At 48.8% G+C, this 18,337-nt stretch overlaps 4 protein-coding genes across 4 annotated transcripts; 3 read left to right on the top strand and 1 right to left on the bottom strand.

The window, feature by feature from the left end:
- Positions 1-4,916: 4,916 nt before the first annotated feature.
- On the top strand, positions 4,917-6,853 carry BKA55DRAFT_692823 (uncharacterized protein; the record flags this gene model as incomplete). Its single annotated transcript, XM_046199836.1, has 3 exons — positions 4,917-5,266; positions 5,313-5,524; positions 5,574-6,853. The coding sequence occupies 3 exons, from the start codon at positions 4,917-4,919 to the stop codon at positions 6,851-6,853; spliced, it is 1,842 nt and encodes a 613-aa protein (XP_046047155.1).
- A 2,141-nt stretch (positions 6,854-8,994) lies between these two features.
- BKA55DRAFT_517031 (uncharacterized protein) lies at positions 8,995-13,718 on the top strand (the record flags this gene model as incomplete). Its single annotated transcript, XM_046188144.1, has 2 exons — positions 8,995-13,181; positions 13,229-13,718. The coding sequence occupies 2 exons, from the start codon at positions 8,995-8,997 to the stop codon at positions 13,716-13,718; spliced, it is 4,677 nt and encodes a 1,558-aa protein (XP_046047154.1).
- A 1,035-nt stretch (positions 13,719-14,753) lies between these two features.
- Positions 14,754-15,515, bottom strand: BKA55DRAFT_541904 (synaptobrevin-domain-containing protein; the record flags this gene model as incomplete). The annotated part of the gene is made up of 2 exons (XM_046190434.1): positions 14,754-15,429; positions 15,478-15,515. 2 exons carry the CDS (start codon positions 15,513-15,515, stop codon positions 14,754-14,756), a joined length of 714 nt encoding a protein of 237 aa, XP_046047153.1.
- A 389-nt stretch (positions 15,516-15,904) lies between these two features.
- Positions 15,905-18,238, top strand: BKA55DRAFT_692820 (P-loop containing nucleoside triphosphate hydrolase protein; the record flags this gene model as incomplete). The annotated part of the gene is made up of 2 exons (XM_046199835.1): positions 15,905-16,084; positions 16,133-18,238. The coding sequence occupies 2 exons, from the start codon at positions 15,905-15,907 to the stop codon at positions 18,236-18,238; spliced, it is 2,286 nt and encodes a 761-aa protein (XP_046047152.1).
- Between the last annotated feature and the right edge of the window lie 99 nt (positions 18,239-18,337).

The raw sequence follows: 18,337 nt of genomic DNA, 5'->3' as shown, positions 1-18,337 counted from the left end.
CCAGATGCACCTCCAGGGGTCTAAGTCAGGGGTAATGGTGCCAAAATAGGTAAGTAGCAAGCTGACGATGAAAACAATTCGACAAGCATCTCGTGTTTTCTGATCTATCATGTCGGATCTTTTATGTCACTCCGGACGCGCCCGGGAAAAGGCTCGGATCCGGCAAAAGAAACAATGCCTCTGAAGCATCATTTTCCTATCGTCCATCAAAGGATGTTGTGTATGTCAACGCTTCATGCTTACTACGTAGTAAGGTCGAGACTTTTCGTATTACAGCCACAACCGTTGAGGCTTTGTTGTGGTGGCAAAGATCAACGCCAGATAGCGGTGGCCGTAGGACCATTCATCGCTGAAGGCGGTAGTCTCTGAATAGTTTCATTCTATCTTCCCTTCAATACCCTATTCATCGTTAGCCAAGTCGGAATAATCTGATAGACGCTAAAGTTGCCAAGGCGCGACCGACTTTTGGTCCCAACGTCAGGCTGATTTTGCTTGAACAAGCGTCGACCGCAAGTGTTTCGCACAAGAGAAAAGGGGTCAAGAGAAAAGATCACACAGTAAGCCGTGTTGTGGTCCACCGGATGACGATGGATTGAGAGACTACTGCAGGAACAGGGTCTCAGCATACGACAGATCCCGAACATACAAGTCTTTCACGCCGACGAGACATGCCATGGCGTGGTGGCATTGCTGTGGTACGATCCTTCGCTGGATCCTTTGACGCAGTTACGAGTACAATTCAGGAAATCCGTGTTATGCTTGAAGCTACCGATATTAGCGGAGGCTTATTTCTGAAACGAAAGACAGAGTTTATGATGATATAAACCCGACTTCGAAAGTTGTAGCTGGCTTTGTAAAAGGTTCTTTGAGAAGAACTAATGGATCCAAAGATTCCGCAGAGAATGTCATCGCGTTACCCCTTTGGGATCACCCCTGCAAATGTCGACATGGGAGTTGTCGGAACGTGGAGCCAGCAGATCTGACGAGATTGTTGAAGAAGGATGAGTCAGGATTAACGATGTGACTGGCGAGGCTGACTAGCATAAATCAGCATTTTGATGGGAATTGAAAATGCAATTATTCCTCCAACACTTTTCATAACTGAATAACGAAGTGAAACCAGGATGACCCGAAGTCATGGTCGTATTTCTTGAATTCTTCGAAACCAATTGTGGATCAAGGGAAGAGTTTAATTGGGGTAGGGAATTTTCTAGTTCGTGTTTATGCCACTTACCAATTCGACAAACACAACCCAAAACTTGCCAGCTATAAAGAGAGCACCGAAAACCGATAGGAAGCCCCCAAGGATGAGCGACATAGGTGGAATCCATATTGAGATAGCATAGTGTTGTCAAAGATCCGAAGGGAACTTCATACTATCCGTATCCTCATAATGAAGTTATGGACGATATACTTTGCTGAAGCCCCGAACCAATACTGGCCTGGCTGCTTTCCAAGACTTGTGACGGCACTCATGCGTGCCGGTACCCTTCGCCAACCGAAGAGATTACGTCAGATGTAGCACAGTAGCAGGGCGGTTTAAAGGTGCGAGATTGAGATATGTGGCTGAAGGCACAGAAACCTCCTGATAAGTTGTGGATTGCTATTCGCAACCGAGGGAAGGGTGGGAACACGTGCCATCCATATGTTTGATCTTCGCATTGCTCATGCGTTTCCTCTCAGCAAAGGTGTGGGATATTCGCATCGACAGGAAGGGATTCGGGAACGTGACAGATGTTAGTGAAGACCAAGACAAATCAACAGCAGGGGTTTGTTTGAGATGTCAATTGCCAGCTGGTTACCAGTCAGCATACAGCCATTGGGCCAGTTCGAAATCCTGCGGGATGATAAACCGATAGTCCGGGAGCTTGACGTTTATTCTGGCCTGGCTGAGTCTTCTGGCTGTCATGTTGCGGGTCTGATGATCAGCATCCATCCTGACAAGGTGCTTCCGACCGTGACCACCAAGCGCGTCATGTCGTATTGTTTCCTGCGACCTTGATAACAGGTTCATCCGGTCTCGGTTCAAGTTGTCTTGACCAATATCAATCTCGGTATTGAATAGGGCAACATGATTTGATATCGTCATATAAAGCTAGCATCGAGATGGTCAAAAAGAAGTGTGGCGCCAGCTGAGCCTTCCCTCCTTGTCAGACAACGAGTTCGATAGGGTAAGACCGGACCGTTTCTGGGTTTCCTGTTTTGGCAGGAAGAGCTAACTTCAGGAATGGCGGCCAATAAGGAGTGAAGTTATGGAGGGCACAGCACCCTTTTACCGCTCCGTCTTGGGGGCCGTTTATCTGTCGTCCCCTAAAACGAGCCCACTATTTTCATTGGCGCGTACCTTGCATTAGTGTGCATAGAGGAATGATACGATGGATTCTGCATATCTGCACAACTCACGTCTATGAAAAGCTTCATCTTTGCATAACTTCACCCAAAGAGCCCACCTCAGCAAGGACCTTACCCCTGATGCAGGTACCGTGCCCTACCGATACTACCCAACTGAGGAATAGACAAACTCTCATTGATGCTTCAGCTCCACTCCTGTACTTCCGACCATTCAAACTGTGCGTTTATTCAAGTCCTCGCCGCGTCCTTGCGCCTGGTCTTGGCCTTGACTTTTTGGTGTATCCGTCCGTTTACTGTAGCTGTCAGCCACATTGAATTCTTTGTTGCATGATGGATACCCTGGTCTGATGTCTGGGACGAGAACGCCGATCGTCTCTCACAATGCCAGTGTCAGCATCAGACGGATCGAACTTGACACAGACTCAGAGTAGCGAAGCCAATGTGATATGGCAAAAAAGTCAAGATGAACTCAAGAGAAGCGAAAATAATCAGAAGATGAATAACTGGCAATTGATCACACGTCACGGAAGCTGAAGCACAAAGAACAAACGCCCAGGTAAAGATGCCGACCACCCAGAGCTAATTCTTCCCCAACAGCGGCAGTCTCGCGGGGCCCCTGGATGCTGATCCAGGGTTTGAACCACAAGTTCTACCCGGCCTCTGGACTTTCACACTTGCCAATTGTGGTATGTCGATTCCTTTAGGCTCACGGTTGGATGTCACCCAATCCAGAGACGGCACTGATTCAGCATATCCTGGAACTATCTGACGGACCGAAGTCCGAACAAGTCTGGGCCAAGAGACAATTGATACGAAGAGAAATCGAACCGGTCACGGCCGCTGGATGAATGGACAAATGATGGATGTCTTCGTTCTGTGCGTTGGGGAGCTGGGATGTTTGTGGTGGTGTCGGATGTGGACTCCAAGCACGGCTTGAGTGGGTGTGGACGCCAGTGGTTCTCGTCAGTCACTCGTCAGTGGTTCGTTGACAAAGTCTTCGTGCAGTTTTGGCCCGCTATGGCCTGCTTTGCTACTCGCCAACAGGCCCCTCCCTCGTACACATTGTGCGGGTTGGATGTGACACGGTTGGCTTTTTCCACAAGGAAGGGGCCTGTCCAATGCTGAGAATCTGATGTGACGGACGAACAAGGACGAGACAAATTCCTCATCTGGAAGAGATCGCTTATCTGGAGGTTATGCTGTTGACTTCAATTGTCGAACCAAGAGACAAGGCTGAAAAGGAGGTCAATTGAGAGTTACCTTTTGTGGCCACACGACAAGCTATTGGTAGCTGATCTCACAAGTTTTGGTTAGTTTGTGCCAACTTAGGCACATGTTGGCGTCGGGGCGTAACGTGTTTGAGGCCTTCGTTCTTGAAGGAAACTCTCAAGTTGAGCAGAGTCGGACTGGCTGATTTTGGGGGCAGCGGAACTAGGGGGTAAAAAGAGAGAAACGATGACTGGCCAGGCTTGGGATCCATTGCTGGGCTCGACTTCAGGGCTGCAATGCATCAACCCCCTGTCGTCCTCACCAACTGCAGACCAAACATGGCGGCGCTGTGGTTTGTAACGGTCCCGTCGCTGCCCCTTGGCGCGTTAAGCTGCTGTCTACCCTCCACCGAAGCGCATCACGCCCGCCCAGTCAGGAGACGGATGTGCCTGGGGCTAGGTAACTCTGTCAAGCCACTGCTCAGGTACCCGCACCTCTGTCTTTGACGCCAGGGTACATTGAGTCGAGGTTCCATCCTTTTTCCCTCTTCCCCGTTTCTGAGGGTTTTAGTACCGCGCCGTGTCCCCACACTACTTGCTAGTGGTGGTACCTTGGTCTGAGCCCTGTACCTTTTCTCCGATCGAGGTGCCCGCCCGTGGAGGGGACGGCAGCAAAAGGTGCAGGCAAAGTTGCAGGACTAGCCTCTAGGTACAGACAGGTAGGCCTCTAGACTCTGTCGGCAACGGCTCTTCTCCTTTGAAGACTTCCCCCCATCCCCGTCCCCGTGCCCCGTCCGTTTCTCTTTTCCATCTTGCATCGCCAGTCCACACTCCTTGTGACCGCTTCTTCCGCTTCTTCTCCCTCGTCTTTTTGTTCATTCTTTTCTTTCCTTAAGTCACTCTCTTGAATTATTCAATCTTCAAGCCAATCTTCGGTTCCCGTCACTCTTTCCGGGTCCGTTCCTTTCTTTAGGCTCATCCAAGCTCAAACAGCTCTTACACCAGGATCGTTTCCGCGTCCACAACGTTTTTAGAACGCCCAAAACCGTTCGAGACCGGCACATCCGCCATCACGATACTTTATTCTTACCTCCTTTTTCTGTTCAACGGATCAAGGAATACACTCTTTGTTTGAACTGACTACCGAATTAACTGTCATTCACTACGTTCCTTTACCGACTCGTCGATTTTGGCACCGCCGTCTTTTCTGTCTGATAATCCAGCTCACTTGAACGCGTTTGCATCAAGTATAATCGACGACAACCGCTTCGCAGCATCCGATTTCGACCAGTTTCATTTCATTTTATAATTTCAACCTGCATCTAGTGATCGCATCTCGCGATCTACTTTTTAGCAATGGCCACGGAGATTGAACACCCCATGGCCTTGGGCAACGTCCCCGAGGTCACCACACCCAACTCAACATCTTCACCATCTGTCCCGACCCCTGTCTCAGCCTCCATGAAAAAAGAGACACCGTCTCCCTCTGCTTCAGCCGCAAACAATGCTTCACGACGGCCTCCCCGTAAGAGCACACTCACTCAACAGCAAAAGAACCAGAAGCGACAGCGTGCTACACAAGATCAATTGACAACATTGGAGATGGAATTCAACAACAACCCCACACCCACTGCCACCGTCCGTGAGAGAATTGCCGAGGAAATCAACATGACTGAAAGGTCTGTCCAGATTTGGTTCCAGAACAGGTATGTGGCAGAATCAATGCTCGCAGAATTTCGCTGACGGCAGTAGACGAGCTAAGATCAAGCTGTTGGCCAAGAAGAGTCTGGAGACTGGCGAAGACATTGACTCAATTCCCGAGTCAATGCGCGCTTATCTCGCTATGCAGGCTATGGAATCTGGCAAGGGTCTCGGCGGAAGTTATCTCGGCCGTACTGGACTGTTGCCCTTTGGTCACGGTAACATGATGCTCGGTGGCGACCAGGGAGGTCAGGGTAAAGTTTGTGAGTATTTTGACCCGTCACGTACAATAGTGTATTAACTGAACAGCAGTGATTCATCATCTCACCTGCCGATCCCTCAGCATCGGAAAGTGGACTCGAGTTGGACAAAACACGATGGATCTCATCATCTTCTACTCACCCGACAAGTGCACCATGACCTACTACATCAACAACGAGCAGGCCGGCTACAAGATCGAGTACCCCTTCTCTTCCATCAAGAACATCTTCCTCGAGAACGGCGAAGGAGACCCAACTAAGCTTGGAGGGATTGTCATTGAGTTGAACAGGCCCCCCAACTTTTTCATGGACTCATCTCCCACCACCAACGGATTCTTCCAGTGTGGTGATTTCACAGAGGATCTTCAAGCTACCCAGTGCTTGGTTCACCACCTCGGTGGAAACCCCAAGGTTCTCAGTGGCCAACTCGCCAAGTTGGTCTCGCTTGAGTCTTTCATGAACCGACACAACCCTCATCCCTACAACGACCCTCACGTCCTTTCCGTCTCGGCTCCTGTCTCCCCGACCGCCCGACCCTCATCCCAGCCCAGCTTTCAACCTCATGTCGGCATGTACCAGGAGCAGTGGGGTATTCATCAGATGCACTCTGGCATGCGCCCTGGACCTGGTCACAAGCGGCAACGTTCGCGATCAGTTCCTGGACCCGTTGATTTCGCCATGTTCCAGAACCAGCCGATGCCGTCCTTCTACATCCAACCTCCTGGAGAGATGCCTCCTCCTCCTCCCCAGCACAACCCCCACATCTTTGCGCCTGTTCCTCAGCCTCCTGGAAACAACATGGCTCCTAATCTGCGCATTGATACACAGGCAGGATTCGGCCTTGACATGCGTCAATACCCCATGTCTGCCACCACTGCTTCTCCTGCTGAGTTTCCTCCCAGCCCAGGCTTCTTCCCCCCTGGTCCTGAGGTTCCTCAGTCGAGCTACAACACACCTTATAGCAATGGTTTCCTGTCGCCAATGGTTAACCCTGACACAGGTGTTCCCACATCTGTTTCTCCTCTTCCATTCAACAGCCCTGGCGAGCCTTCCATTCTGGAACAGTCCCCTCCTATGTCAATGATGGGTCGCCCTGGCTCAGCTGATTTGTATCCTATGAACGATGGATCTTGTGCTGTTTCGGAAGATGGAGCGAGCCTGAATGAGATGTACTCTAAGCACACCATCAACCTGCCCATGCATACAACTTCCCCTGGTTTCGTGCAACACCAACAAGCTGATCTCGACATGGATCAGCTTGTGCAGTTTGACGCAGTTGACCCCTCAAGCCTGTCTCCCGAGGCAATGCCCCACGCTCACCAAGGAAACTAAGCGAGTATAGGGCGGGTATAGGTGTTGGTGGTGTTTTATAGTATGTCAATCATACCAGGGCGTTTGGGCAAATTATACCATTGGGATTTCCTTTTCTTGTTTTCCGCCAGCTTCATATAGGCGACTTTCCTTGTCATCTTCTCAATTCTACCAAACCAGTTTTGATACCGATGGTGTCAGTTTGGTCGATTCTCCCCACTACGGCCATGAATGAACTTGCATGACGATACACTTCTTTGACATCGGTCATGTATGTCGGGCACAGCACAGCGATCGTATAACTCTTTCCCGCGTCGAAGTACTTTCTTTTGAATCTTTTACCGCGACTTGTTTATTTCTTGGGTGGTCTTGTTCAACACTTTCTAACCGACGACTCTGTCATTCGGCTTCATTTTCCTTGAGCAGCGCTGCTTGACCACCGCACACTGCCATGGACTTAATCTGCATACACATTGTCTTTGTATAAAAACACCGATGATAGTGTTTTAATATCTTGATAGCTTGTTTTCTTTGTATCACGTCGAAAGTTGGGGAGAAGCCCCGGCGGCTTTTGTTGGGTTCATTACTCTAATGGGGGGCTTTGGGTTTTTTGACTTCATCTTTTTTGTGCTTCAAGGTACATTGGAGTTTATGAGCAGCTGGATTGCTGTCCTCGGTAGGCGTCAACTGAGACGTGTACTTCAAGGGAAGCCTACAGTTGGACACGAAGGCATGGGTATTTTTATAGGGTGGAATTGCTGATTAAAAATGGGGTTATGTTCACTCTGAGTTTGCCTGTGTGATTGTGTGACGAAGCTTTGGTGCGCGTATTGACTGGCTGTGCAAGTTGTAAATTCCATGTCCAGGGACGGATGACTCGAAGGTAGGATCGTTGTGAGAGACTGTTACAAGGCGCAGTCTTGGGTGACATGAACGGACTCCGAGGGGACCGTGAGAGGGCAGAGGTGCAGAGATCAGCATGGCTGGGTATCTGACAGGTTGGACAAGATGCAGATATGATTCAAAGGAGGAGGACTTGTATATAAATAAGCAGTGCAATAGATCGTCTTATAATTACCATAGATATTACCCAGAGCATGTCCCATGTTAATGAAGTGCCGAGATGGATGGATTGAGGTTGGCCAATGCCTTATAACCCAGCTCGTGACTCGGCTCACTCGGAAGATGTGCGAGTAACGCCGGACCGTGTCAGAGATTTGTACCACCAGGGCTGAGCCGCGTATTATCCTCGAGTACTCAAACCTTCGAGTCTTGATGTCCACCCGTCTTATTTTCTCCTCTTGTCTTCATACGGCTGCGGACTGAGTTGCGTATATTTCGAGGCGCAGTGAGATATGATTGGACTTGAATTGCACGTGTGATAAGTGTTGGTCAGCCTTTAAAGACAAGAATAGACTAATCTGGGGTCTGCTTCAATAAGTCCAGCCTCTTACTCAATGTTATTTCCCCAGTTCTTCAATCCCCAGTGTTTTTAGATGAAACGTATTCAGTGCATGAGCTTATTTTGTCGCCAGATTAGATGGCTTGATTTAAGCTACGAATTAGCGACTTGGCTGAATAAACGGCGCCAATCACGGTGAGCTTGTACGACGCACAGCCTGTTACAGTACCCGCGGGTTGCGAGGATTCGAGGTGATGATATGTAAGTACAGATGCTGCGCCTCACTCATCGTCATGCTTTCAAAGTGTAATTCGTGAGGGAAGTCTCAAGACACGAAGAGGTTCCGAAGATCCGGATGAGATGAATTGTTGGTGAAGAATAGCAGCAATTATAGCGAGTTAACGGGCGATAACGCTTTATATGCGGAGATTGAAGGATTACGAATGGCAGGTGTAGCTTACAGATCCATCCTTGGCTTGGAGTAAAGGCCGCTTCGGGCTGTATACGATCCCCGTTGCCCAGCCCAGCCCAGCCCAGCCTAAGAACTCAATTCTGACAAAACATCCACATTCTCCAACTCCTCCGAAAGCTGTTCCTATTCCCTCGTTTTCTTTCTTCTCTCTTTGATTACACCAGAAACCTTTCCAAGGTTATCATCTCGTTTCAATACCGCTCCAGTCTAAACCCGGCGCGTTCCCCACGACCACTCCACAGCTCGAACGTTTATTCCAGATGCTACCGCCGATTCCACGGCCTTAATATGGCTCCTCCATACCCTAGCGATAATAACGGGCGACGTCCTTCTCAGCCGAGAAATGACACCGATGGTGAAATAGCTCGTGATCTCGCTGCTCTCGATGAGCGATATCCTCGAACTTCGACCAATTTCTCGAGACCAAGGAATACAGGCCGCTCTTACACAGATCCTAACAATGATCGCCCACGACGATCTTCCGCCGATGATACAAACGTGAGATCTGGGTCGAGGTCTAGAACTAGGCGACCCGATGATGCTTCTCGTCCACGAGCGAGTGGCCCTTACGAATTACGACCGATTCCTTCGAGAACAGAATTGTCAACTGACCAACCTCCCGATTCTGCGGACCGAACCGATAAGGAACTGACTTCGCCAATTGACAAGACAAGTTTCGGGTTCGGTGGAAACGGTAACAAATCCTCAGTGCGCGCCGATATAAAGAAGTATCTTCGAGAAAGGCGTCAGCGAAGAATTGGGCCTGGCGCAAAACCAACATGGAAAGATCGCACTCGAAAACAGCTTGGAGAGTTCCACCAAAAGGTGATTCTCGAGACGATTCTTCGCCAAAAACCTCTCGAACCTTTACCCGATGGTCGTCATATCCCTCTCAATCCACCGCAGCGAAATGCCAATGGTCTTATCGACGAGCGTGCAGGAAAGCCATACTGCAGCAACTTTATCCGATCAAGCCGCTACACTATCTACGATTTCTTCCCGAAACAACTCATCTTTCAGTTCAGCAAGCTTGGAAACTTTTACTTCCTCGTTGTTGGTACTATTCAGATGATCCCTGGTCTAAGTACTGTCGGACGGTGGACTACTATTGCACCTCTGGGCGTATTTGTCGCATTCAGTATGGCTAAGGAAGGATGGGATGACTATAGACGATATCGACTTGATCGTGTTGAGAATCGAAGTGAGGCCTGGGTTTTGACGGATCGAACTGCGGAAAAAGGTCGCGTTAGACACGTTGAGAAAATGAGGAGGAAAAAGGAAAAAGTGTCTGAGAGTGGTGAAGAACATATGCTTGATGATCTCGAGTCAGGCACTACAGGCACTGCCAAACTGGGTGGAGAGGGAGACTGGACTTCGGTTCAATGGCAGCATGTTCGTGTTGGCGATGTCATTCGTTTGCGCCGAGATGACCCTGTTCCTGCGGATATTGTGCTTTTGCATGCCACTGGACCCAATGGCATTGCATACATCGATACCATGGCGCTTGATGGTGAGACAAACCTCAAAAGTAAACAGGCTTGCCCTCTACTTGCTGAGCGCTGCAACACTCTCGAAGGACTACGGGCAACACAGGCCACTGTGATCTCCGAAAACCCCAACCTGGACCTTTACAGCTATGATGGTCGAGTAACTGTCGACGGTGAAACTTTACCCCTGTCCATGAATAATGTCGTTTACCGTGGCTCTACTCTCCGTAACACGGCTGAGGCTCTCGGCATCATTGTGAATACAGGCGAGGAGTGCAAGATTCGAATGAACGCCAACAAGAATGTCCGCGCCAAGAAACCCGCTATGCAATCAGTTATTAATAGGATGATTATGGTCCAGATCTTCATCGTTCTCATGCTCACAATGGGTCTAACTATCGGTTACTACCTGTGGCGAGATCGAACTGAGGATTTCGCTTGGTACATCAAGCGATCTGGTTTCTGGAATGGCAGCATCCCTTTTAAGGAAATCTTCTTTGGGTTCATTATAATGTTTAACACACTGATTCCCCTGTCGCTGTATATCAGTCTTGAGATCATCAAGTTGGGGCAGCTATACTTGCTTCAGGATGCGGATATGTATGACCCGATATCTGATACGCCCATGGTTGCGAATACGACCACTATTCTCGAGAACCTGGGTCAAGTCAGTTATGTCTTCTCTGACAAGACTGGTACTCTGACAGAAAATATCATGCGCTTTCGCAAAATGTCGGTCGCCGGTGTGGCTTGTCTGCATGATATGGACGTGCAGAGAGATCAGGAGGAGATGCGCCGACGAATTGAAGAGTCGGAACGACCGAAAAAGGGTAAAAGTAAGGCAAGCTTCTCTGCGGCAAAGAACACGGGCCATGTCAAGACTTTCGATGGCGGAAACGATGATACAGGTGGAAGCGGATCTCGACCCGAACCTATCCGAACCATGTCGACAAGATCTGCAAGCCATTGGCAATCCACTGTCAACACAGCTGAAAATGCCGACATGAAGACGGAAGATCTGCTGGATTACATTCAGAGGAAGCCCGACACTCCTTTCTCACGGAAAGCCAAGCACTTTTTGCTGTGTATAGCTCTTTGTCATACTTGTCTTCCGGAGAAGACTGATGATGGCGACATCGCATTCCAAGCTGCTTCTCCTGATGAACTTGCACTTGTGGAAGCTGCCAAAGACCTGGGATATCTGGTTATCGATCGCCCTACACAAGCTATCAAGCTGGAGTCTCGTGACGCAGAAGGTTCTCTATACACCGAGACGTATCAGGTGCTGGATGTGATCGAGTTCAGCAGTAAGAGGAAGAGAATGTCGATCATCATTCGCATGCCTGATGGACGTATCTGCGTCTTTTGCAAGGGTGCCGACAACGTTATCATGCAGCGTCTAAAGTTGAGTAATCTCGCTGAAGAAACTGCAAAGAATATCGGTCGTCGGTCAAGTCAGCGACGAGCTTCTCGACAAGATCAGGCTTTGCAACGGATCAACTCTCAAAAGAGCGTCAGTCCTTATGGTAGTCCCTACGGAAGCCCTCGCAATAGTTTTGGCTTCTCCAGGGGTGAATCGTCTAACCGAGAAGGCCTCAGATTGAGTTTGGGACGACGTTCCACTGATCTGAAGCGGTTGTCGCAGCAGCTTGCTCGTTCACCTCGTACTTCAACAGAAATGATGAGTCCTCGACAGAGTCTTGCCCAAATGCCCTCATTCGACGATACTGAGCGCAAGATCGACGAATCAATGGCTGCAAATGAAGGCGCTGTGTTCGAGAAATGCTTCCAGCACGTCGATGACTTTGCCAGCGAGGGTCTTCGTACTCTTTTGTATGCTTACCGCTATATTGACGAGGACTCTTATCGCACTTGGAAAGCAAAGTACAGAGAAGCTGAGACTAGCTTGGTCGATCGTCAGGAACGCATCGAAGCCGCTGGAGAGCTTATTGAGCAGAGGTTCGAGCTTGCCGGAGCGACAGCAATCGAAGACAAGCTTCAAGAGGGAGTTCCAGACACTATTGACAAATTGCGCCGAGCCAATATCAAAGTCTGGATGCTCACGGGTGACAAGCGAGAGACGGCTATTAATATTGGCCATTCTGCTCGCGTGTGTAAGCCTTGGTCAGAGGTCTACGTGCTTGATGCGACTTTGGGTGAGCTGAAAGAGACGATTACTGCGACTCTCAATGATGTTAGCCGTGGCATGGTTCCGCACTCTGTTGTGGTTGTTGATGGACAAACACTGGCCAAGATTGATGAAGATGATGAGCTATCTCTTCTTTTCTACGACCTTGTTGTACGCGTTGACTCTGTCATCTGCTGTCGAGCTTCTCCGTCGCAAAAGACAAACCTCGTTCGCTCAATTCGAAGATACGTGCCTAAGAGCATGACTTTGGCAATTGGCGATGGTGCAAATGATATCGGTATGATCCAGGCTTCTCATGTTGGCATCGGAATTTCAGGTCGCGAAGGACTTCAGGCCGCTCGAATTTCGGACTACTCAATCGCGCAGTTCCGTTTCCTGCAAAAACTGCTCTTCGTCCATGGCCGATGGAATTACATGAGGACTGGAAAGTATGTGCTTGCGACTTTCTGGAAGGAAGTCCTGTTCTTCATCGTCCAGGCTCATTACCAGCGCTACAACGGATACTCTGGAACGTCACTATACGAATCATGGAGTTTGACCGTCTTTAACAGTGCCTTCACGTCACTTCCTGTTATTCTTCTCGGTATCTTTGAGAAGGACCTTCGCGCTGAGACATTGATGAAAGTGCCGGAGTTGTACACCTTTGGTCAGAGGAACCTCGGATTCAGATTCTCACAGTACTTTGCATGGATGTTCATGGGTGCTGCAGGGAGTTTTGTGATCTGGTACTTTACATGGTGTGTTTACGATAAGACGTTTTATGATCGAGATACCAGCATCTTTGCCATGGGCATGGTTAGTTTCACTGTTGCTGTTATTTTCATCAACATCAAACTATTGTAAGTCTCGCGCTGTCCGATAATGAGCCGTTTACTGACTACTGCAGGATTCTCGAAGTACACACCAAAACTGTCGTTACCTTTGGTGGCTGTCTGATTTCTGTCGCTGGTTGGTTCTTGTGGATGCTGGCACTCTCAGGCATCAAACCCAAGAGTTTTGGCCCTTATATTGTCCGCGACGCTTTCATTGATAACTTTGGTCGTACACTTCAATGGTGGACGCTCGTACTACTTGAGCTCATCGTGCTCATTGTGATTGATCTTGTTGTTCAAGCTATTCGACGAGTCTACTTCCCTGGAGATCAAGACCTGATGCAACGTATTGAGAAAGATGGCAATGTGGACAAAGTCTTTGGAGATGGCAAAGACGTTGAGGAAGGCGACGGTGAAGCAGAGAGAATTCTCTCAAATCAGCCGACGCCAGGTGTTGAAAGAGGACAAGACAGGAGACATCGCGGGAGCCACGATGATTATCAACCGAGGTTCACAGCGACTGCAGAAGAGAGGGAGAATCCAATGGAGCAATGGCGGGGATGAAGGAGTTTCTTTTGTTAGGTATATCCATGGATGATGAAGGTGCCTCTTACGGGAATGGCTGGACTACGGGCGCTGGAGTTGAGGGATGGGATTGTGAATTGGTTAGTTTATAGTGAGCGTGCGTATGACGTATTATTGCATTATTATAGTGTGTCGTATGAATGAATGAACAGTCTATCTCTCATTACCAAGGTTTACTATCTCGATGTTATACAGGGCTCCCCGCTTCTCGGTAAATGTCTCCCCGATTCCCCGGACTTATCAATTGGTCCTGTTTCAAGAGAGATACGCTACGGTGGGCTCTTCCGTCATCATCAATTCCGAGTCTTCCATTCCGGCTGCTAGAAATAAGGTCATCGGTGTGATTACCGAAGCACGTGGAGAAAGATCAACAGTGACCTCGGCGCAAGGTAAGATATCTACCGTGCCTCTTTAATACTACGTCCCCCAAATCTCAGAGAATGTGATAACTCATCGTCATTTAGTCTTTGTTTTTATTTATTCGCCATTCAAAAAATATCGAGATGGGCGCTGCTTGTCCTCCGGCGACGCAACCGCCGCCGCTTAAACCTGTTCCTTGCGCTTCTTCGCTACACCCGGCATTTTTCACAGACAGATTTCGAAGAGCTCCGACTTCTTTGGCTACGGGATCGGTTGTTAGTCCTGTGACGTTGGGATATGTTTATCAAGAAAGTGAGAGAAGAAAACCGAAGCTTTGAAAACAACAAATGGAGGATCGGAGACAAAACCGACGATTTAATTCATGCATTTGGATGATGAAATACCTAGCGACAAAGGATGAGACGCCAAGAGTTTTGAGTGGTGGATGGTTACGACACATTTTCACGATTACGACAACGTTGAGAGATGGATTGATTGATATTGGGGTATCAGTTTGATTGAAAAGAGGCCTCTGTTGCATAATTATACCCTTTTGCCCGGGTTGTCCGTCCCATCTGTTCGCCTAGGAAAATACACAGTTTCAACAAGAAGGAAATAATACAAAGGAATGGCTCCGCGCTCACAAACCCTACCTTAACCAGACCCATTCTTGACAGCGATCACAATAGCCATGATGATGAGGAATACTACGAGGGCCAAGAGTGCCATAAGCTTGACGTTCTTCCACCACATCTTGCGCTTGAGGCCACGACTGCGCACGCGGAACTCTCGTGCGCTACCACCGAGACGATCCGTCTTGTCAACCAGCAAGTCCAGCCTTTCACCGCGTTCAAGAAGACTCTCAATGTTCTTGGTCATGATTCCCCTAACATCGTCGATCTCGCGCTTGGCGTTTCCAATAGCGTCGTCGCGACCTCCGCTTGTAGTTCCGTATTCGATCATCAGAGATTTAAGTTCCGAATTGAATGACGCAGCGCCGTAGTTGGGCATGTCGGAGAAATCAGTGCTCTCGGGGAATTGCTGAAGGAAGCGCTTGCGGATTTCGAAGAGATAACCGAATGGTACGCGACGGCCGAGAGATGAGTCGGCGATGACGAGGAACGTTAGACCGCCTGCGGAAGGGTAATCGCGATGTTCAGAGGGAGATTCGGAGACATAGTGGATTTGGTGTTGGCCGTGGGTGTAGGTGAGCTTTTGAGGGTTTGTATGTTCGATCTTGGGGAGGATGAGGGAGGCGAGGGATGAGGTTTGGGAGGAGGCTGATGTTGTGCATTCTGAGAGGATCGTGGTATTGTGCGCGATACAGGAGCTGTAGATTGTTAGCTGCGTTTGTCGATAATGGTGATGTTTGACGGACTAGAGTAGGGGAGTTGCTGGAGTTGATGACGACGCCATGATGGGCGAGTCCGAGTCTGAGTGTTGATGAAGTGATTGAGTGGTGTTGAAGATTACGGCGATTCAAGATGAAACCACAAGACGAGGCTGCAGAAAGAAATGGAAGCAAGGTAACCAAGATAATTAACCCAAGTAAAGTTCAAGTCAAGTAACAAGTCTACAATGACGACTCTGGTCGCGGCGTCTCATCGTCATTCCCCACTCTCCTGCGAACCCACGGAGCCCGGCGGAACAAATCTCCGTCTCATGGGAATTTTTTGAGACGGGTTTTCATATGATGGCGAGACTCAGTCGCATTCGCCATCGTGCAAATAGACACGGTCATTTGACGATCTTTTTTTTTTCGTTTTCAAGAGGAGCATGTTTGGCTCACTCTTTGTATTTTCATAATGAGTTTTTTACTCCGGGCTGGAGCTTTACAAGCTCCGGTGACAAGAAGGACGATATCAACATCACCGAGACTTTCACGGGCATACGCTGTGAAGTACCAAGCCAAGAGGAAATTTGAAGCGAATAAGTTTGAAGCAAAGAAGACTGGAGAGAAGAAGCCTGAACCTCCTCTAAAGCCAGTATGTTCTTATTTTCTTATTTTTGGGAGAAATACTTACCAATTTTAGGTGACCAGAACCGATGCCAGAAATGATAAAAAGAGAATGAGATTTGGCATGGACAAAAAGCCAAGTGGTCGACATGGAATGTTCCGATCAACGGTTTTGATGAAGTTTCAAGATGTCATGAAAAACACTAGCAAATCAGCCGTGTCTGCTGCGGGAGTAGGAGAGGATGAACTTCATCAACAGGCTTCCATGTTCATGAACGTACTTGACTCAGCATTCGACATGGCCGAGCAGAACATCACCGATCGAGTCAAGAACCCCTTATTCTGGAATCTGCGCGACGCTTTCATCTTGAAGGATCTCAAGGGTCTTACGAACGAGCTTCAGTACTCCTTCCAGTCATTTCTCATTCGACAGCGCTTCTCAAAGGGCTTGGAGGAGAGCCATAAGCGGCTTTTGGACTTTCGGTTCCCTTATGAATGGTTCCCTGCGACGAGAGCTATGCAGCGCACGATCCATGTTCACGTTGGACCGACGAATTCTGGAAAGACGTATAGAGCACTGAAAGCGTTGGAGAATTCCAAGCGTGGAGTTTATGCTGGTCCTTTACGTCTGCTAGCGAACGAGGTTTATCAGAGACTTACGGCTAAGGGATTGCCGTGCGCGCTGTTGACGGGAGAGGAAGTTCGTTTGCCGGAGCACACGGACACGTACTTCACGAGTTGTACGGTTGAAATGGTTCCCGTCAATGATCGGTTCGATGTTGCTGTCATTGATGAGATCCAGATGATAGCTGATCCGGATCGTGGAAGCTCTTGGACAACTGCGCTGTTGGGAGTTCAAGCGAAGGAAGTTCATCTTTGTGGTGAAGAGCGAACTGTGAGTCTGCTCCAGAGTATTTGCGCAGCTATTGGCGATAAGTGCATCGTGCATCGATATGATCGTCTTAGTCCTTTGGAACCCATGGATGATGCTCTGGACGGTGATTACAGCCTTCTCGAGAAGGGAGATGCGATTGTCGCATTTAGTCGTTTGAACTTGCACGCATTGAAACGGACGATCGAGAAGAAAACCGGACGACGATGTGCGATTATTTACGGATCTTTACCACCTGAAGTGCGCGTTCAGCAAGCAGCGCTATTCAACGACCCCGACAACGATTACGATTTTATCGTTGCCAGTGACGCTATCGGTATGGGTCTGAACCTGGAAATTCGACGAGTTATTCTTGAATCAGTCGCCAAATATGACGGAAGTCATAATAGAATGCTCACGTATCCTGAGTTGAAGCAGATTGGTGGTCGAGCTGGACGATATCGAACTGCTCGTAACGCCGCTGAAGCAGGGCCAAATGCCGACACTGCTGTTGAGGAGGAGAGAAAGGTTGGTTATGTCACGACAATGGATAACCAGGATCTCAAGTCGGTACATCGAGCTTTTGACGCTAATGTCGATGACATCGAGGCTGCGTACATTGCTCCCCCAGCTGCAGCTGTCGAGCGCTTCTCGACATATTTCCCCAAGGGAACACCTCTATCATTCATTCTCATGCGCATTCGAGAGCTAGCGTCTGTGAGCAAACAGTACAGACTCCACATCTCTCCCGATAAGCTTGAGGTTGCCGATCACATCCAGGATATCCCACTGACGATCTATGATCGACTTACGTTCACCAACTTACCTATAAATTCACGAGCTCAAAACGCAGTACCTGTTCTTCGAGCCCTCGCCAGGATTGTCGCCAACAGCGAAGATGGCGAACTTCTCAAGATTAAAGAAATTCCTCTGGAGAACCTTGAGATCGACTTCAAGACGTTCAAGGGCACGTCGTTGGAGTATCTTCACAGACTTGAATCACTGCACGCTGCTATCAACCAGTATATCTGGCTATCCTACCGTTTCAGCGGTATGTTCCGTGATCAAGTACTAGCATTCCACGTTCGATCCCTCGTTGAAGAAAAGTTGATCGATACACTGGAGAGACTTGATTTCACAGAATCCGACCTCAAGGGCTTCCGATCTCGAAACAGAATGGAAGCTCGCAAGACAACAACATCGCGTGAAGAGCTGGGAGAAACAGATCTTAAGAATCTTGAGCAAGAGTCGGATGATACACCGATCGGAGATGAGTTGGATTGGAAGGCAGCTGCTCCGACGTCAGGATGATTGTATAGTACATGACATGGCATATGAACCGGCGTTGGGTTGGGACTGTATAGAGATGGATTGGATGTAACTTTATTATTAGAACAATGTATCACCATA

This window comes from Fusarium redolens, assembly GCF_020744475.1.
Source record: "Fusarium redolens strain MPI-CAGE-AT-0023 chromosome Unknown BKA55scaffold_12, whole genome shotgun sequence".
NCBI classification, from domain to species: Eukaryota; Fungi; Ascomycota; class Sordariomycetes; order Hypocreales; family Nectriaceae; genus Fusarium; species Fusarium redolens.
This window is presented reverse-complemented; position numbering and strand designations above follow the sequence as displayed.